The sequence below is a fragment of the Morone saxatilis genome, unplaced genomic scaffold (genome assembly GCF_004916995.1).
Source record: "Morone saxatilis isolate NCDOM2014 unplaced genomic scaffold, NCSU_SB_2.0 Contig10, whole genome shotgun sequence".
Classification (NCBI taxonomy): domain Eukaryota; kingdom Metazoa; phylum Chordata; class Actinopteri; family Moronidae; genus Morone; species Morone saxatilis.
This window is the reverse complement of record NW_023339652.1, coordinates 13,176,791-13,198,533: the sequence shown is the minus strand read 5'-3', so window position 1 is coordinate 13,198,533 and position 21,743 is coordinate 13,176,791. Positions and strand designations below refer to the sequence as shown.

Genomic DNA, 21,743 nt, shown 5'->3' with positions numbered 1-21,743 from the left:
GCGCTCTCTCGCTCTCGCTGGCTCTCTCTCCTCTTCTCTTGACATCTGTTTTTCTTTCTTCTGTTGCATTGCGCTTTCCCCTTCCTCCTTTTTATGTGAGCTCATGAGTGTATGATGAAAGCAGGAAGTCAGAATTAATTTCTTTAAGAATTGTCACAAATAAATACACACACACACACACACTCCATGGGTAATGTAGACATGTTAGATGAGTACTACTTATACAAACAAGTATGAAAATGGGAACATTTGATGGTGTTTGTAGGTCAGACACCTGAACTATTCCTCTCTCTGCTTTTCCCTTTCTTCTCTGAATGAGGTCAAAGACTGATCTGTCAAACCCGAGAGACATAAACCTATTGGTGAAAACACATCTTAAGAAACATAGACGCAGGGGCCCGCGACTTCAGAGACTTGCCAGGGGTGAAATTTCAATTGTGAAAAAGAATTTAATAATTTACAATTTAATGTTTTTATGACTAATCTTCTGCTGCTCGTCTTTATAGAATAGGAGTATTTGAAGTAAAGAATGCTCAAGTGTATCCTAATGCCAAAAGATTTTTATTGAGACTATGACCATGGTGTGGAAATGTTAACAAATGAATTAACCCTAGGCTTCCTATAGTACAGATCTAGCTTTCACCACATCATCACAAACCTACTAATTGAAGCTAATAAATTTTAAACTTGCATTAACACATTTTGTTGCGACTTGGAGAAGCAAAAATATGCTGTAAACACAACACTGATTAGCTTAAAAAGTTCCCATATCGACCTATAAATCTGATATGGCAGACAGTTTCTTATTCATACATCAATCAGATAGGCACAGTCATATTTCTGGCCACTTGGCAAATTTAAGCTCAATATTCTCCCCTCTATCTGTTTAGGTTTCCACTGACCCCTGCTGAATGATTTGGCTCTTGAGCTGCTAAACGCTCCACTACGTTCACTACGTTTGGTGCATCTGAAAACAACGCAGATGAGAGTGTTGAGAATGAACCAAAACAATAAAGTTGTAGTTTATAAAACCAAAACAAATAACTAAAAGACGCTATAATGCTAGGTGATAATTTTCTGTCTCACATTACATGTACAAAATATTGATTATAGCCACATTAATGAATAGCTACTTAAATAGTTTTTGAGTTAATAATCAACTACATCCATGTGTGTTCATGTTCATGTCATAGGCTTAGACCAGCCTGCAGCAAAAAACGGTTAATATAGGCTAATGTCCTGCAGAGAAAAAATGAGTAACAAAAAACCTAAAGCCAAAGTGTCAGCAGGTTAGTTTTTACTTTTTATTCACACTAGAGAACCACCAAGTTTACTTTCTCAAAATCTTCATTTCATTTTATTTTCAAATGTGTGTTTGTGTTTGTGTGAAGCCTTGTGGATTTGAGTGACAGCCAGTATCTGAGGATATGAGCCAGTTCACTGATTGGGAACCTGATTAAGACATGTTTGCAGTTGCTTCATCTACCCTCTAAACAAGTCTTTTCTGTCTATTCTCTGTTCCATGTTGTGTGTTGTCTCTGTCTCACCATTCTCTTTCTCCCTCTCTCTCTTTCTACTGTATGTGTTGGTATAGTTGTCTTTTTTTGAGACTCTTCATTGCTTGATTCCCAAAGTCTTTTTTGCTTACCACCTCTACATAGTAGTCTGTATAGGCTACCTCAACAGAAGTGATGGGGGGTGGGATAGGGTAGGGGGAAAAAAAAATACAAAATCATACCCACAGTCTGCTGCCCACACGTTGTCCCTGAATATGTCTGTTTGCTTGTGTTCGTTTTCTTGTCTTCCCGTTAATTTCCACTACTCCTATGTGTCACTTTGTTAGTGTCTCTTTGTTAGTCTTTTTATTTATCTCGCTCTGTCTTTCTGCCTTCTTTTTCTGAGTCACATACAGCCTTGGTCTGGCACTGCAGTGCTTGTTCAGGTGCCATACACTCCATTTACCTTTTGATGATGCAATGCGGAGTGACGGCTCGACCTCCTAACACAGCACTCAGCCCCCTTTTCTTCCTCTCACCAACTTTCATTAACACCTGACTGTTAATCCAAATTGAAAAGTTCCAATTGGTCGATTATTGATAAACTCTTCTGGCGCCGTGGAAGAGAAAATAACACTAACGTTGTTTTGTATCCACCTGGACTGTTAAGCAATCTAGCAGGCCTCCTTTCTGTCAAAGGATAAATTGATTTGGAGAGTCTGTCGTTCTTGTTCCCCAACTGTGAGGCATTACACTGCTTTTGTCTTCTCCCTATCTTCCACGGTGTAGCTCCTCTCCCATTAGCCGACAATAGAAGTCATCTAATTAAGGCCAAGACGGCCCATGACGGGCCAAGGAGCCGGGCCAGTCCTCTTTTAATGTGTAGCGGCCATTGATCGCCCAGTGGATCCATAATGTAATCTGCATGCCAGTGTCTAAGTATGGATCCACTCTGAAGAAAGATGAGAACAAGCGAGCGAGTTAAAAAGACGGGGGGAGAGAGATGAGGGGGCGTATTGGAAACAAAATTCAGAGAGGTGAGCGTTTGACAAGCGTAAGTGAACGGGAAGCACAGCTAGAATGGAGACAGACAGAGTAGTAGAATATAACAGCAGCCAGAGTGCGTCGTGGCAGGTTTAAGAGTAGGAAAGAGTGCGGGCATGGAGAATGACAGAGAGGGACAAACAACAGAGCAGGAAAACAAGATTTTCAAAAAGAGGAAAATGACAGACTTGAAAGTGCCCCTATGCTGTCAGGAAGCGGCTGAGCCGGGCAGGTCTTCCTCCTATCAACTAAGAGATGGATGGCCTAGTGTAACCTATCACCATCTTCCACTGTGGGGCTGTATTTGTCATAGCAGGCAGAAAGTGGCTAGCAACAGCTTCTCTGTTGCGAGGATTTCGTAAAGAATTCTGCAATTAGCTTTGTGTTCACCACTGTGTGAAAGCAGTGCTCCCAATGTATAGAATTGATTTCTCTGATTACATATAAATATTAATATAATATGGTTTTAGAGTAACAGGTGAACACTGAAATATGTTTTTGCTATTATTGATTGTTTTTTTTAACCATGAAAAAAAATAGCTTTGAATGCTGATTTAACAAAATATACTGTAAAAAAATTGAACCTTAAAGCTGCTATAATTAATATTTTAATTTAAAATGCATCAAATGACCGTGTATAATGTAAAAGGTGCACCACAAAGAGTTATCACCTGACATCCCTCAGTTCTACAGAGCTTTATAGCTCATCTTGTAGCTCATTGTTTTGGTTTTACTGCCTGTAACTTTACTGTTTTGGTTCACTCTCACTGCTCTCATCAGTGTTGTTTCCAGCTGCAGCAGACAGATGTTCTCAGTGAAAAACCTCTAATAAATCGCCTGTATACTGCCCGGCATCTAATGGCAGACAACGTTGGCAAGTAGCTTGTGAACACAGTGTAGGATTTAGCAGCTAAAGAGCCAGGTATTCTTTAGGAGTTGGTGGAGCAAAGCAGGGCTGAAAGGAGAGTGTATATTTGGCCAGAGACTTGACTTCGCATGATTGCTAATGCCAATTGCTTGTGTTTCAGCTTGTTAAGCAAATGTAGGTTTAAAAGGAATGTATGTAACGTAAGGTTAACTTTCACTGAAAATTTGCTGATGACTTCCCTAGAATAGAAACGCCACGCTGCATTGTTGCAGGTGAAGATTGTTTTCCAGCATTGACCAAAGGTGCTCTTGAACGTTGTACTTTCTGCCATTTTGTTGGCATATGTTGGAACCCTTGAGGAAGGAAGGAAGGAAGGACAAAAAACTAGATTTGTGCATTAGGTGAAGTATATTTTAAAATGTAAATACATTTTATTGCAGCAGAAGCAGAGGCTCATGTCCAAATTGCAATGTGAATTACTAAAGGAACGGGGTTATAAAAGAGAAACCTTACACATTTACACAACTCAGCTTACATCACTTGAGAGGCAAACGGAGATCAAGGGACAAATAAGGTGTCCAAGCAACCAGAGCCAACAGTAAAGTCAGAATGGTCCCATAGATGTGTCCTTGTGGTTGTTAGGGAAGTCGGAGAGGATGAGGAGCAAAGAGAGCAATATGCCCGTATGACGAAGGTCCTGACAGCACTGTGGAAGATGCTGTGTGTATTTTTGCGTGTGCGTTAGCCAGCCTTTTTAAAACATCAAGACTCCTCAGATCCCTAGACACGTCTTTTCTCAAGAAGCTTTCACAAATGCAGAGAAATGTGCACTCCCTTTTACAATTTGCTCTTCAACAGCAACTGCTGTCTGCTTAGGGCACATTTTTAAAATGATGCACAATTTCTAGCTTTTAGGAAGTGAGATCTCTTTGGGCGTACATTATTTCAAAAAAGTTTGTCTCAGTCCCGTGGTAACAAAACGCATCTTACAAGTTGAGAAAGATGCCGTGGGAAACAATGGGATAGACTAACTTGCAACATGACTCCTTTTAGATTCTTTTTATCTATTTTGTCGTTGCACAAACGGCTAGACACAAGCTGTGGTTAATCACTCATTTATAAAAGGCAATGTGAACAGTGCAAGTAGAACAGCCAACTTTTTCCTGGACTATTGCATTTGTAGGAAGAAAGGGGACACCTCTCTGTGATGCAGCCTATATGTTGCCAATATTTGTTGTTTGTCTTGCCACAGTTGTTTTATTTTAACCAGACTATGATCGTATGCGAATCCTTCACTATTTACAGATGCCGGATATCACTTTGGTCAGCTGCTTTTTACCAAACACCAGGGAACTTTTGTTGGAGAATTAGTTTGACATACAAAATTAGGCAGTTCCACATTTTTTTCAGTTGTAGTGTTATGCCAATACATGTTTATTTTGTAATGTAATTACTTTTATGCACAAATAAAAAAAAGAAGCAGGTGTGGTCTAGTGCTGTGCAACCAGCATCCACATTACTATAAACTGGAGAACTGAAGTAAGCACTGTTGGCAATTTATGGTTTATTTTGGCAGACATAATATACACTTTGGAATATATATTTTCTACCTTCAAACGACAGGAATAATCTAAACTTCATGGTTCTGAGGAAACAAACTGAAAAATGAAAACAGCCGAGTGACTTTTCATTGGGCCTCATTTACAAAGCGGCACCCGTGCTTGGCACTACCGGAATTTGTTTAATCTCTATGTGTACACAACTGTGTGGGCCTAAATGTGTCAATGCCTGTGTGTGTTTGTGTATGCATGCGACTTACAACCTTAGTGAGTGTGTGTGCGTCTGTATACCGATATACTGCTTGTGCAAACATTTGTGTGTGTGTGTGTGTCTGCATGTGAGCAATAAATTAGCTTTTATCTTGTAGGTTTTAAATATGTTTCTCATCATCATCATCGTTTCTGTTGACAAGTCAGTCAGTACAGGCTTTATTTAGTTCATGTTCACATTGAATTCTAGTAGAAAGTCGAAATGTGTGTCTCTGGCGCTATAAATGTCTCTGATGAAACAGCTTGTATAGATACTCGGTGTCATTTTATTTATGTGTGTCTGTCTGTGCTGGTCTTTATGTAGGATCTCATTTACATATGCTAACATAAAACGCCTAGCTTCCCCTCATCTGGTATGCTTTGCTCCAAATGAAGCTGACTGACTTGTCATGTTAGAGCCTGGTGGGGGGCCTGGCTAAATGTGCTTATGTACCTCAAGTATGAACCTACATTGTTATATAGAACTGCTCTACAGAACAAAGCGATAGGGCTCTGCTGGATGTCACTTTGTAAAAAGTCAAGGTGTGGCATGACCCGCTTATGTACACATACATACATACACACACACAGCCCCTGCATTGTCACTGTGTGTGTCTGTGTGTGTGTGGGGCGGGTGGGTTGTAACACTGCAGATAGACTGGCTTGGTGGAGCACCCAGGGACAAAGCTTGGAAGATGGAAACATACTGTCAGTCGGTTGTGATGAAATGCCTGAAGGAGTGTAACACCACGCACACACACACAGGGCACAGACTGGTGAGGCGAGCTGTTAGAAACACACACACACACACACACACACACACACACACAGAACACCGACTGAAGCTGATATCTCCTCCATAAAGAGAAGAGCTGAGTCTCATCAGACTGGATGGAAACAGAAACACTAGAAACTATGTCTGTGAATTAAGCTTTCTGAAAATGACACCGAAATGTCATATCCTGCCTGAATTATATGTTCAGGTTGGCAGTATGTCTCGCAGTAAGCAGCACTTTGCTCTATTTTAAGCATTCATTTTGTCCCTTTCAGCATTATGTTGAGTCTTCTCTCCTAGACATTTTCCCTCATATGTCCTCTCAGATCTGTTGTTTGTCCACTGGTACGGCGCTTCAGCTGTGCTACAGTGTGCCCTGCCATGCTGTGCTACGCCATGCTGATTTGTATTTCAATTGGATCCTTGCATCAGATGATTACAGTGCTGAACGGTTGGCTCAATGTGTGTGGTCATAGAAAGGAAGTGCCAACTCTGGTGTCAGCTGTCATTTGGTGTTAATTGACTCCTATGTTGCTGTTGCAGAACTGTTGGAAGACTTTTATTCTGAAAGTCCCGGAGCTTCGTTTCTGTTTGTCTTTCCATTTCCATTTTTCTTTTTGGCTTATCCTGTTGATTCTCGCCTCATCTTTCCTCTGTCTTTATATCCATCCATCTGCCTGTGTGTCCATCTATAGATTGAGCAATCTGCAGAGTGTATCTCGGCCAGTAGGCGGTTAACTAATATCGGCTTCTTTCTCCCCATGGTCTGGCCACCGTTGGTCGAGCCTTCTATTCTAAGTCTCCCTCTGATTAACGGCTGTTATTAGCTCTAATGAGCTGCTTAGTGATTGCCCGAGCACAGCTGCTGACATCCAGCAGGAACACTTTCTTTTTTTCTTTCTACTTTGTTCCTTATCTACTTTTGCTTTCTCTAATTTCTCTTGCTTTAATCATTCGGTGAGACTATTGACTCGGTGTAGGCATTATTTTCCTGCCAGACAGTATGAGATTTGTTCTTAAATTTTCTGTGACGCTGCCTCTCTTTGTCTCTCTCCTGGCTTGAGCTTTGTCCCGGTCCCCACTCGACGATTTGGTTTAGAACGCATTCACCATGTTTCTGGGGTTAAGTAATAGCATTTGGGCGGGGAGGAATCGAATCAGCTGTGTGGTTTTGACCCTCAGTCTCTGTCTATCTCCACCTTTCTCTGTATAAATGTCCCTCTTTCATTCCTCTGAAATATGTTCTTCTCCTTCAGACATTTGATGGCACTTTACATTAACTTTCTACTTCTTTCTCTTCAAAGAGGCTACATTCAGCATAACATTTCTACATCAAAGGACCAGTGTGGAGGATCTATTTGCAGACAGGAATATAATATGCATCACTATGTTTTCATTAGCACATAATCACATAAAAATAAGATTTTTTATTTTTTGTTACCTTCGAATGAGCCTTACATCTACATGGCATGGGTTGCCTCGTAGATTAAAAACCTTTTTAAAAGGAAACTGAAAGATAAGGGAATGCACTTAGTGTTTTGGTAAAATATACTTACACTATAAGTATATGAGTAATAGCTACTATAATTGAGATGGGCTTGCACCATGTTTGTTGATCTTTGTAATTGTATGAGTCTCGCATGTATTGGCCTGCGGTGCGGAAGTGACCATTAAAACCACAGAGACCATCGTCTGTGCCCGACAACAGGATATATAAAGCTGAAAATCAATAGCTGTGCTTTCACCTGCATCCGGACTGATCTTATTTCCCCGTATTACCAGAAATTCTCTCATTGCTCCTGATAAAAAGAAATAGAGCTCTGAAATGATCCAGAGAAATAGTTCTGTCAAAAAATGATTTATCTTCTGTGAATAATCGCAGGGGTTATTGAATATTTTTAGATTAAGTTAATTACTTGACTATAAAAAGCCATAAATTGAAGCTCTCCTCACCGAGAATCTTCAGATCTCTCCTAGTCTCTATTTCTCGTTCTCTCTATCAGCCGTTTGTTTGATTGGGGGGGGGGGAGAATCTGTTTTATCATTCTGTCACCAGCGAGACGCGTTCCGCTTGACCTGATGCAATTGGAAGCAATTGAAACAGTCATCTCACCGTGCTGCGACGGTGGTGTGTGGTGTTTTCGGTTGCATCATGACTTTGTGCGCATGCACGCACATGCATACAGACATATGCACATTTCAGACATGTGGGTTTGAAACAATAGCACTCACACACAAAAGGATCTTGACACGACATATAAGCATACACATAGACACTGCAGCCTCACACATATTCACACAAATACTCGTGTATGCGTCAGCACAGGATTACGTCGTGAGGTGTCTGTAACACTAGGCATGTTGACTGTCTGTGACTTTAAATGTGTCTGTTGCCGTTCATAATGTCTGCTTATTACTGTTCCGCTAATGTTTTTTTCCTCCTAACTAAGCCTGCAGATTACACACACTAATGACTTAATGGACTGATCCTTCACTTACATCTCATGAAACGTTCCTTCAGCTCCCAAATGTGTCTTGTACATTAGGCTAGAGCGTTTACTATGCCTTGAGTGAATTGGACATTTTATGTGTTTAAAATTGCTTTATATATGTGTGCCAGTATAAAATGACGGTTAACATGTGTTTGAATTCTTTATCTGATTGACCCATGGCACACTGGTTAGGGGTAGAATAACTGAAACAGTCTATTCTCATGCTGTTAGTGAATGTTGTTTAAACACTAATTGAGTTCCAATCCCTTATACAGACACCTGTTCACCAAAGCAGAGTAATGTCTGTCCCACTAGTTCACTAAAAGCACTTGGATTGCAGCCAATGTTCCACGTCATGTGTAACATTGTATACAGCGACACTCAACTACAGCAACACAAACCAGCACAGGACATACAGCAGTACAAAGAAACAAATATAAAATATGCACTTCCTTTTATTACCAAGCAATGGTGCTAAGCACTTAGTGCAGTTTATTCCATTCAGAAAAATGAGACCGTGAACACTTCCCTTTGACTACAGATAAACACAAACAAACAAACAAACTCGATGCCTACAATGCCTGTATGGGAGACAGAAGAGGACAAATGCTTCATTTGCTTTGTTTTTCACTCAGTAATGCTTTATGTGGCATAATGATAACAAACAAGATGTTCATTTGGTAAAGTCACATGCATCCAAACTCATCTTACTTGACTTTTCCCTATCTTTTGTGACAAACAGTCCACAACCAAAAAGTATTCAATATACAATCATAATAAAACAGAGAAAATCAGGACATTTTGAGAAGGGTTTTTTAACTTACAAGCACCCTAGAAGGAACCTTAATTTTTCATTATGGTCAAAAACAGTAGTGTTTATACAGGCTCGTTTCATTGATTTCAAGGGGAATCCGACCAAATCTGACCTGCTAGCAGGCATTAAGAAAAACCATATAAGAAGTCAACTTTGTCGCTGATGGTCTTGATTGTTTACACATAGAGGCATCAGTATTAAATTGAGACTGTTTCATAACCAGTTCATAACTCATTGGAGTATGTTTAAATAAGTTACTCTCTCGGTCCCTATTATGAGTCATGCCCCAAAAGCCCTGGTTCCTACATTTCCCACAGTGGAACTTGATATTCTTTCATTAGACCCTCTCCTCCTCTTAAATGCCCACCTCTTCCCATATCCCAGCATTCAAGGCATATCACCCTTCCTAGCAACAAGTGTTTTAGTGATTGCTCCCCACGTGTGCGCCCTTGCGATGGATAGAAATGATACAATGTACTATCAGTCGCCAATGCCACCCCTGGCCCACCCCGTGTATGTTATCACAGTGGAATTATAAAGCTGCGGAGGAAAACACAAACAAGCCTCATTCCAGGATATGTCGCGTTTCTCTGGCATTGCCATGGTTACACGATTGTAGAGTACGTTGCCAGCTGCACACATGTTGAGTCACAAATTTCACACGCATCTGTGCTGTACAAACATCCCACGGGCCGCTATGAGGGGTGTTAATGGGGGAGGGATGTAATGCGAATAGAGATATTGGCAGCAGTGGCAACAGTTAATGCGATGCGGTGGCCTTACTCAACATTAAACACTTTAAGCTTCCTCATACAAGACACCATCTTACCTCTGGGCAAGTGGATCATTATGTGTCGGCACATAGGCAGATATGGTATTAATAGCTGTATTCCATTTGATGTCAAGGACTTACATTATCTTGCCAACAGCTGTGGGGCCTGCTGTTTGATGTATGGACACACAGGCTTATAGTGCAGATAGTGGGAGATGAGAACATTGTTGGAGTGATTGTGTAGATTTTATGGCCTAAAGCGTTCCTTATCACTGCTAAGGCTGAAGTTCAGTGCTTTCAATGAGTAAGCTTAGTGGTGTACTTTAAAGAAAAACCTTGTAACTTCCAAGAACTATGATATGAAGACAGTGGAGGCTTTTTTTGGAAGCCAGACGGGAGATTTTAGATACGTTTCTTGGTCCCATGAACCCTAAGATCAAAGCAAAGATTATTGCCTCAAATATGGTAGAGAGAGAAAAAAAACAATTATTCCTACTTTCACCTCCACTAATATCACTTCCACCTGTTCTCAAATACACACACACACTCTCTCCTACCGCCACCTTCTTTCACCTCCAGCTGTCTATTTTCATAACTTCACATCTCGTTTCGCACACAGCCATAATTCTATTCTCATTGCGCTCTCAGCTCCTGTGATCCTGTGCATTTGTGTGTGCGTGGACGTGCCTGTGTGTGTGTGTGCACCCAGTGTGTTGGTGACACCAGGTTTGCCACGTTAACTCAGTTCTTAATTATCCAACAGTATGAATGCCACCTCTCTGGAAAATGTTCAGCTCTCATTAACAACAGTGTTATCACACTAATGTGCCACGGTGGGGAAAGCGCTTTTTTTTCTCTTTGTTGCAGGGACCTGAGTGATATACGTGGGGGTGGGGTGGGGGCGAGGGTTCGTCGGGAGGTGGATGGTATTGCATGTCTCACCAGCAGCTAACACATGTCTAATTTTTAAGTGTCGAAGCCCTCGGCTGTGTCACTTGGGTGTCATTTTGAAGGTGGAAACTGGATTGTGACATGTTTGGATTCTGCGCCCAAATTGTAAGTCATTAGATCCATTAGATTGAACCTGAACTTCCGCTGTAAATTATAAGTAATGCCTGTGACACTGTGATCTTACGAGCTTTGGATGGTGGAATCTTGTTAAAACCAACAGCATTCTCTCTCTCTCTCTCTAGCGATCTGCATCTCAGGTTCGCTTGTGATTAATCTGAACCAGCAGAGGGTTGTCAAATGGGACTGTTCTTTATTGCCAATTGCTGTCTGCAAAGACACACACTTACTCTCATACTCGGCACACACACACACACGTTATGATTACATCAGGTTAAACTAGCTCGTTTATCATCTTACATCACATTACCTTGTGGCCCATAGTTGTAGAGGGCAGATGGCAGCACTGGCGTGAGTGTGTGTGTGTGTTGCGCGCACTCGCTCGCATGCACACGTCTGTGTATGTAGGCGCCCGCGCTCGGTCTCCGGAGGTGTAACCCAGCTCGGCATGCCAAGCTGTGCCAAGTGCTCACAGCTGGCAGCGACCAAGCAGTTGGTCTCTCTGGACAAGTTGCCCCCTGCGCCAGGACAAACAGGAAATAAAGCCTGGGGCCTGGCAGGAAACTGGCGCTGTGGCCAATAGGAAGAGGGGTGAGGAAGAGACACGGGTGGGGGTGGAGAACAGCTTGGAGAGGCAGGGTAGCAAGAGCAAGAGAAGAGATGTCAAAGGAGGGGAGGAGGGAGAATAGAGAGGAAAAGCATTGATGTTCCAAAAGCAAGGTCAAGAGACTATCAGCAAGGTCTAGGTATGAAGAGGAGTGGTATATTGATGGGGGATACGAAGTGGCAGAGCGGAAATGATGTCAAGGAAATAAAAGTTCACCTCAAATTTGACTTGTTGGAGAAAGTTTGGATTCTTAAATTAATTATTCTCCTCTGTAAATACAGGATTTGGTTCTGATGATGATTCTCACTTCTCAGCAAACAATCACTGCTCTGTAACCAGTTTGACTGTTTGTGTGTGCGTGTGTGTGTAGGTGTGTGTGTGTGTGTGTTATGTGTGATGCTCCTTGGCTGTACCATCAAGTCTGTGGTCTGTGTATGCTGGGCTCTTCTGCCAATTTGATCACAAAATGCTTCAGAGGCCTGTGCATGTCTGTCTGTTCACAGACATGAGTGTCTTCGACAGTTGGCTGTATCAGATTAGTTCTCTTCTCCCACTAAGGTCAGACCAGACCTGCTTTCTCTACCTGAGAATTTAATTTGGCAAAAATATTATTGTGGAGAGACACATCTCACACAGAACTAAAGCCACCGAGACTCCCATTCTCTGATGCAAGGCTCACTGAAGCTTGAACTTCCACAAATTCCCCTGGCTCTTATTTGTGAAGCATTTCTACTGAGACACGGATCATGTCCCAGACATGTATTGTCAGATGGTCCTTAGTGTGTAGGCAGTGCTCCAAAAGTAATCACCAAGAGAGTGTCTTGAAGGAAATTCTACTGAGGCATGGATCTAGTGAAAGTAATTAGCAATTTCTTCCTTTGAAGGCAGGTCAACTGAGACCCACAGCCTGTGGAGGCATTCAAGGTGGCCTAATGGGGCCTTTCTTTTGGTTATTTATGTTACCAAAACACTGAAGATTGAAGGTGGATCAAGTGATTTATGAAAATTAAATTCAACAACAGGTTGTTGAATCATCAGACATTCGCCACACAGCTTTGATTCTTTTATCCTTTCCACAGTGAAGAGAAAGAGCTGTCTGGACCACCTGCCCATGAAAATGACTAATGACCTGAGCTTTGACTGTTTTTAAGTACTCATCCGTGTAAAGCCGATTATTGGCGTTAGCATCAGTTCCAGCAGCGATCACAGGGGGCACTGTGGCCTTATGATCCAGCCATACTGAGTGCAGGCCCTCGCACTACCTCTCCTCCTCTTAGCCCCTTCCTCCTGTGTGCCCTTGTTATTGTGATGAGCTATGCCCAATTCCAGTACAACCACTGGACTCCTGGAAGCTGTCCCTTCTAATCTGCTCCAGAGTCAAGGTTTAGGTTTTGGAACTGAGCTCGACAGCAAAGGCTTTTTGCCCACGACAAAGACTGATTTGAGACTTTGGGATACTCAGGGTCTCCCGGAACGGCGGAGCGGCGGCGCTCTCCCCAGCTTGTTAATCAGCAACGACACCACGCGAATTGCCAGTCAGCCTGTTTACAATTAATCTTTTCAACTCCAAATTTAATGGCATCGCTGGTGCCTGCAGCCGCCGCGTCCCAGAGAGCCGGCTGTATTCATGCGTTGTCATTATCTTCTGCATCAATATAGAGGAGCTATCAAATTAAATACTGACTTCAAATTGGTCAGATGGTTTGCTCTTTTGTTTCTGCAGTGTTATAACAGCTGCTCCAAAACCACATTTAGCTTCAGTTGATTGTGGTTGACTTCTGCTTGTGGCCTCAATTTAAGATGAAGAGAAATATTGCGAGTTTTCATCTCATCAGCCGTCTCTGACTCACAATATTTGTCGGTGGATGACCTCTTCCTCCCTGGGTATGTTCATGCTTCTCGCTGCAACCTGATTTCTTTTTAGATCTCATTCCGAAAAATTGGACTTCATGAGATTATATCTGTATGTTTGCACTAATAATGGCTGTTATGTGTGGCCGGCGGCTATATTACATTTTTCTTTTCGCATTGCTCGTGGTTAGTATGAACTGTACTGATCTAATCATAATCTGGCCCCCTGACCACTTCCATATCTGGTATTAAAGATCTGGTAACTATGTGGACAAAATTAGATTTGTTTTTGTGACGTTTGGACACGTTGATCTGTCCGGGTGTGATGGGATGAAAGGTGTCACTGAGAGAAGGAACCATAGCCTCCCTGTCCGGTTTCCATCCGTCTTTACCTGACTTCAAGCAGACAAGACAATGATGAGAGCGCCCGCATGGCAAGGTGTCGAATGAGTGCACGCACACACACACACACACGCTCATACAGCCTAGTTGTTAATGGCTTTGTTGTCCTGGCCCTCTGCCAGCTCCCTGTCTGTCTGTCTGTCAGACTGAGCATGCTCATTACAACCTTGACAACATTCCACTGGGGTTGCCAAGGATACCAAGCAGAGCTGCCAGGTCCTGTGTGTGCGTGTGAGAGGTAGAGTGTGTATAAGGAATGCACAAACTCACACAAATACCTCCACCAAACTCAACACATTTTTAGTAATATGACCACATACACACACACACACACACACACACACACACACACACACGTACGTTCGGTTCCTCTGTTTCTCTCTGTCCCCCGCGCTCCCTTTTCTTTCTCTCTCTAGATCATTGTTAATCAGTCTCGTCCCATCTCCTCTCCACTGGCTGTCAGTGGCTTGTCAGAAGCCCGTCAAAGCCCCTGCAGTCCGTCACACGCTGCTGCCGTTAATGACATCTGATGACACCCATCGTCGAAGTCACCCGCTGGAGATGACTGGGAACTCAGTGTGCTCACTGCTTTTAAATGGTTTCTTCTGTGCAGCCTGCTGTGTGTTTTTTAGGATATGTCCAGACCTAATTCACCTGCATTTATTTACATACGATCAAGCCTACAGCCCACCTTACTTTCACTCTTTACAACAAACTTCAAAAATCAAAAATATAGTAAAGATCAGACAAAAGATTACATTACAGAGAATAAAGACAACTCTTTAAAACTTAGTGACAGGATTTAAAGTGGTAATTAACTTCAGAAAGTTCAAAAAATGGAACAGAAGTTGCTTAAAATCTTTTGTTTTTCCCTCGAAAATGCATTCACCGTGTCCGCAATATAAAAACAACATATTATGCTGTGTGCGAGGAGACTGTGTGACATTTTCTAAATGTTCAAAGTAGCCATGGAAAAAGGTTGAACTGCTGTTTTTAAAAGATGATAATCACTTGGCTGCTCTATTTGTCCGCGTTTTGCTTTCTTCCCACACATTCAGCTGCCACACCGCCTCCATCGCTTCATTTCTCCTTCATTCCCCTGTTCCAATTTGTCAGCATCTTCATTCTTTTCCATACATCTCTTTCATAACCCACCTTCCTTAACTCTCCCCATTGAATATGTCCTCCTTCTGCATCTATGCCTTTCTGTGGTGGGCCTCTGCTTTGTCTGTAGACCTGAATCGCTCTTTCTTTTATATATTTTTTTTGTCTCTACTTCCACCTGTTTTTAACTTTCCCATCTTCTTCTGCTGTCCTTGCACTGCCTATTTCTCACTCTCTCTCTGTTCTTCTTTCTCTTCTCTAGAGGAAGAAGTGGAAAACTTTGACGTGTCCAGTCTCCAGGAAGAGGCTCTGAGGAACATTGAGGCTGACAGCTTCTGGTGCATGAGCAAACTGCTGGACGGCATACAGGTAAGCATGTGTGTACGTGTGAAGAGATGTAGGTTGTCTTAGACCAAACTCAAAACACCCACATATGATTTTGTACTTTCATACCAACATACTGTACACACTCCCACTGTCTCCCTTCTTGACGCAGGCTGTCCGTGCCTCTCCTCTACTCGTACTACTTATTTCTTTTATTCTCTTCCATCCTCTTTTTTAACTTATTTTTTTATGCATCCATGCTTCTCGGATCTGGTCTCAAAAACAAACATTATTATTGCTTCAAACGTCTGCCATTTGTTACATTGTTGTAGCAGTTTGGGCATCATTCAAGTTCCATGTCAAGAAGCATTTACTTTGTGCTTTATCAGGGTCTCTTGACATTGAACGCAACATAACAAGTGCAGGTACATGTTCTGTGTCTGCTGTATCAAAGTCACCTGGACTGACAAGGCCCAACAGTCAGGAGCATATTCACCTTGCCATATATATTCAAGTTATACACAGTACCACTGACTTATGGGATATGTTGCGTGAGGAGATCCAGAACCACATGTAGGCTACATCCTCCTACAACTGCACACTTCTGGTTGCACCTGATCGGTTAAACGAACTCTACTCTGAGACTTCAGAATGGACCAGCATGCCTTGCAGTTGCAGAATCTGTCTTCATTCACGATTAGTTTAAAGGTGTTTTTTCGTGAGTTCCCCGAGGCAGTGAGTCGTGCTGCTGGATGCCCCTGATTTTCATAAAATAGCCTAGACCTCTGCTTAATGAAAATGAGGAGCAGCCAACGTGACGCCCCGTCTCTGCCAGAATGCATAGCACAGCTGCTCACATGGACAACGGATGGAAAGCGTGTAAATGACTGATTCTGTAGACATGCACCTTCACAGAGACTGAATGTACTCAATTTGCTGTTACATAGGTATATTTATGCCCTTAGTGCTTGTAGAGAGTGTGTGAATGCAGATGTGGGTTTTGTCTGTTTTTATGCACATTCATTGTTCACTGACGGTGGCATAATGCGAAATTTAATAAAATAGGTATTGAGACCTTCAGTGCCAAATAATAGATTTGGTCTTGTAGCAAATGTGTCATAACATGGCAATAATTAGGAGTTCTACAACATAATTGTAGTCATCATCAAGTGCTAAGCACCTGTGTTGTTCCATTGAGGAGTATTTAATGCACATAGTGCAGATTAGCACTTTTGCACGACCTAGCTATGGATGATCAATTGTGTTCACTGAATGTTACAGTGCTAAGATGGCCTGGTGTTCCTGTCTGTTGGTAAAGCCTGCAGGACCTCTCTAACATTGTGAGCGTTATGTATGAAACAGCTTTTCTGTGTGGGTTTAAGAAATGTGATTGTCTTGCATATTCTAAAGCAGGGCCGAGTGTCTGGAGACCAGATAATTGCGTACAGACAGCAGCACCGAACTTCATTTTGTTTCATCATTTCTTCCCAAAACCCTTTTGCCCGCTAGCCTTCTTAATCGACCTCACTCTCAGCGGTCATGGTTGAGCCATCTGTCAGTTCTAAACGTGCCTGCCTGTGCTGGCCGTAGATTTGTCCTCAACAGTACCACTGTTACTACCAACCAGTGTTTTCACCATATCTGTCTATGCTGGATTAAAGCATCCATTCTTAGGGCAATCAAGCAGTTTCTACATTTGTGGAAGCTATTAGTGCTTTCAGAAATTGTGGAAAACCTTGTTTCTCATCATACAACATCAACATTTTGCCACATTTTAGTACCTTTTGACTGTTATAATACCAAAAGTATGTTTAGTTCTAACAGGTATGGCCTAGGTGTTACTAGTTGTTTCTGTTTCCACGTCTTAGTGCAGCTACTCTAATCATTGTTTCCTGGCACAGTCAAGGCAGCATCTGCCAAGCCTGCCCAGTCAGGTCAATCACCCTAATCTAAAGCAACACTTAAGAGAATGACCACAGCAGTCAGTCTTTAAATGTATTGATTAGGCAATATGCTTGTTGTTGTATGAAACTGAATGTTTTAGGGGTAAAAGAAACACCCTATACCTTGATTGCGAAGTGAAGCTACAGTTAGGGGTGACCTTTTCTGTGTTTTATAAGATCATTTTGGTTTGTTTACACCGTTTAAAACATTAATAATATACTTGTTATTGTCAAATTCAATATATCGCAGAGCCCTACCCTAAAGGTAATTAATAGTAAAGAGCATGTGTGGTGCATAAAATGGGAACATTCATAAATAAGTATCAATTGGTTAGGCTATTCATTTAGGAAATTAATAGACGCTGTGCCTTGTTGCCCCTGAGAGAGCAAGACAGAGAGAACGCAGAGCTTGAGAGCAGAGGAAGAATAGAGTGTGCGTCTTTGTGTATGCTTTTCTATGTGTATGGATGTTGTTTGTCCCCCGTGCTTGTGTTTGTTTGTGACCTTGGCTCCAAACTAATTACGTGCAATGCACCAGGGAAGCCCATGTTTCCCCCCTAATGCTTTCTAAACAATCCGACGGAGGCTGAGTGCCTCGGCACCGTAATTAGTTGGTGATCCTTGCTCTGACCTCGTCTCAAACCCTCTCACATCCACTATACACTATTACACTTAACTGAGGGCCTGAAGGTGGGGGTCCGGGGGTTAGAGAGACAGAGAGTCTCTCCATGCAATTACATTTGCTCACTTCTTCTAAACACTGCATATATATATATGGGGAAATAGTGGATATATATATATATATATATATATATAGACTATTTCCCCAGGAACTGGTGCAACACTGGTGTCCACTTGTTTTGGACCAATTTGTGTAAAATATTCCAAGCAGTTTAATTGCATCACAGTGCAGAACAAACTCATAAATGGGAGGTTTGCAAACCACTACATGGTTGGGAACTTTTGTAAAGAAAAAATGTGCTTTCTCCCATCCATCTCTGAACCACAGCTGGTGTGGTTTTTCTGCAATTACCTGGTGTACAGAGGAAATACTTTTGAAAGTTTTTTTCTTATATTTTAATACAGTAAATTGGCCATTAGCTCTGTTTTCAGTGTTTCACTGCCATGCTTTTCTCCCACCTAAAAGTGAACAGGCTATTTTAGCTGTCAATTCACTTAAGCAGCTACTCTAATGAGCGGCTGCTTTAATTGGCTACACTGCAGCCCCCACCTCCAAAGGAGCAGGCTGGGGATAAAAGGTAGGTTAGAGAGATCAGTCGATTCCAGGCAAGTCTAATGTCTGTGTTCGCAAAATCAAAATGACTTGTACTAATGTCTTGTATAGGAGGATGTTTTATTTTGTCAGCCAACTGAATTTTCCAGTTAATCTTCAAAACCACTAAAATGTTTGGATGCCCCCTTTAATGCCTGGCGACTGTAAGAGCAGCATTTTGTGTGTGTATTATTGATGTAATTAAAGCTGTTGTCTAGGCAGGCATCCAAGCCTAAACACCCACACCAGAACAACATGTTGCATTGCTTTAGCAGACAGTAAGTGACAGTTTCAGGGGTAAATAAGTGAAAACAGTCATTCTTCTGTCCTGACATGACCTTTAATGCACTGTTAAATGGACAGAGCTTTGTGTGTCTGTGTGTGTGTTTACAACAGCATCAACAAGATAACACCACACAGCTCTCCATAACCCATTTCCACATCAAATAGGCTGCACAATGTGCCCATATTTAGGTCTGACATGATCAAAAAACATGGCTGAGCTACCTGAGCTACCAGACTCGAAAGGGGCAAATGACTCATGTTTAAATGGACCAGTATTGTTTATGGTTATCCATCCATGTAATCTATTGAAGGGCTTTTAAGCATGACTCTACCTCTAAACTAATATATTACATAAAATGAATGGACACAAAAGTAAATGAAATTTCTACAGATCAGTACATTTCTCCATTTGAGACACAACTCTGTTAAGTTGACCCCAATGCTACCCCAGTCTGTCCAGCAGCCAATTAGTCTTTCACTGTGCTAAATTTGACAGCGCCTCTGGCTAACGTGACTAATTTAACTTGTTAAAACAGCTCCATATCTGCCGTTTCCATGAATTTAAATGGACCTGTCATCTCTGCCCAATATTGTGTTGTTGATTTAAACATGTCCCGTTAATACTCAAACCATAATGTGTTATTAAGGTCTGCAATAAAAACAGTCAGTCAAGGCGTCAGTAATTTAATCTTTGTCACATTTTACAGGTATAGACAGTGACTGCTGTATACTGAGTGCTCACACCTGCTGCACTCAGTATACAGCAGCTATGTGCTGTTCACGTACGGCCACTGTGTCTGTGTCCTACCCGCCATGCCCAGAGAGGGAAATAAAGTTAAAAAGTTTAAAAAGTCCATTATTCTGCCAGCACCCCCCTGAGGGCTCTCAGTTTTAAAGCCTGCAGATGAAAACCTTCCTTTTATGTTAATTCTGCAGATATGCCTTTTACAGCAGGGGCTCTTAAATATATTTTTCCAGTCCAGGACCTAACTTTGAGGAATGTAATTTCGCCCTGGGATCTGAACTTATTATATTTCAACGGTAGTCTTGACACATGGAGGTCCAACATGAAAATGTGTCTGACCCTTTTTGGGTTTGATTGCAATGGTTTTGACGTACTAGTCTGTGGCATGATGAAAAAGTTTTAATTATTAATCGGACACAGTTGTAGCTTTTAATTTAATTTATTCTTATTTATAGCCACTGAACGTGGAGGATATTTATATTCATTCAGTTTTTTCCAGCAATTTTTAAAAACTTTTTGGCTGGAAAGTTTTAACAGATGACCCATAATAATGTAATAATAAAGAATAATGTTGTGCATGTTTTCAATACTGTATGTATTGAATCAGGTACTTTACGTCAGGTACTTCTGAAGTTGAGACGCCCCCGAAAAAAGGCTGAAAATATCAGCTATTTGGACAGAAAATTAAATCACTAGTTTGTCTCACATGAACCGTCCTCCAGTTAAATCAGCAACAAAATGAATAAACGAATAAAAGATTTAATCAATGTAAAATGCACAAAACATTAAATGGTCAACAGCTCCCTCTCTCGCTGCTCCACGTCTGAGCTGCCTCCAGCCCTTCCCTTGGAGTACGAGCCAATCGAAGTGTGCCTGCTCATTGTCAAGGCAACCATCTGTTTCCACGGCGCCAGCCAGAGATGGGGTCTACCTCGAGTGTGAGCAGGGGTCCGAAGACCGACGTCTAGCAGACGGTAGCCAGACCAAACCAGACGCCATGTCCTGGTCTGGTTTCCCCAAGGGCCCCCTACTGTCACCTTGGGCTGTCACTCAATCCACCACCTACGCACACACAGACTCACTCAGACACACACACACAGGAGGAGTAATTTGCCAGCTGGTGTGTGATGCTTGACAGCATGTTTTATATGTGTTTGTATCGTCTGTCTTCCTAGCCTTATTGGTGTGCATGTAAATGTAACCACACTGTTCGAGAACAACTTTAACACCCCCACCTCCATCTATGTTTATTTTTTCCTGGAACTCAGTCATACAAACTCTAACTCTCTTAATCCCTCTTTCTTTTAAGCAGTGTCTTGTTAGCTAAGCTAGCTTACATGCAGGTCAGTGGAGATGGAGACAGCAACAGCTGCTGGGGGGAAGAGGTTAGGATCAAGGCTAAGGCGAGAAAATCAGGCACTGGGAGGATGGATAGAGACATTTATGCAATAAGAAAAGCATGAAGAAAAGAGTGTGCACTGTTATGAAAACCTTGTTAGCCTTGAGAGGCAAGTGGTGTTGATCACGTTAGGGGTCATGTAAGGAGAGTCAGGTTTCTTTATGTAATTCATACACCAAGGCAGTCTCAAAGTGCTAGTAAACTATCTGCAACGGTTTTATGCACTTTCTGGTAATGTAACAAAAAAGCTTTTATATTTACTGTTCTAAATATTCAGCATGTGTTTGCTCTTGGGTAAATATGCCACTTCACAATAAGAAAAATACAATAAATCAGAAAATGTAAAAGATGTTACCTAGCTCAGAGGAGCTGCTATCATGGCTGAAGACTCTTTTTAGAGACACACTTTTAGACCAAAAATAATTTCGGTGTGATACTCAGTCTATAATGTTTATTATGTACTAGCCCTGCCTTTAGTCCTTTACTTTCACTTTGACCAATTGTGCTGCCGTCTCTCAAAGTTGCAGACACAAACACACACGAAAGCAACAGAATGACTTCTGGCCAATCCTCCTGTAGCTCTGAACAACTGTAATTGTCTTCACCTTTGTCTACACCTTATCTCAACCTGTCATCTCTCTCATACAATCAATTTTCTCTCTCTCTCTCTCTC

General features: G+C 41.8%; 1 protein-coding gene across 1 annotated transcript in view; it reads left to right on the top strand.

The window, feature by feature from the left end:
* The window catches only part of tbc1d22a (TBC1 domain family, member 22a), a 98,806-nt gene that overhangs the window by 36,872 nt on the left and 40,191 nt on the right, over positions 1-21,743 (top strand). The window contains exon 10 of the mRNA XM_035676095.1: positions 15,364-15,470. Coding sequence (XP_035531988.1) covers positions 15,364-15,470 — 107 coding nt within the window. The remainder of the gene's footprint in view (positions 1-15,363; positions 15,471-21,743) is intronic.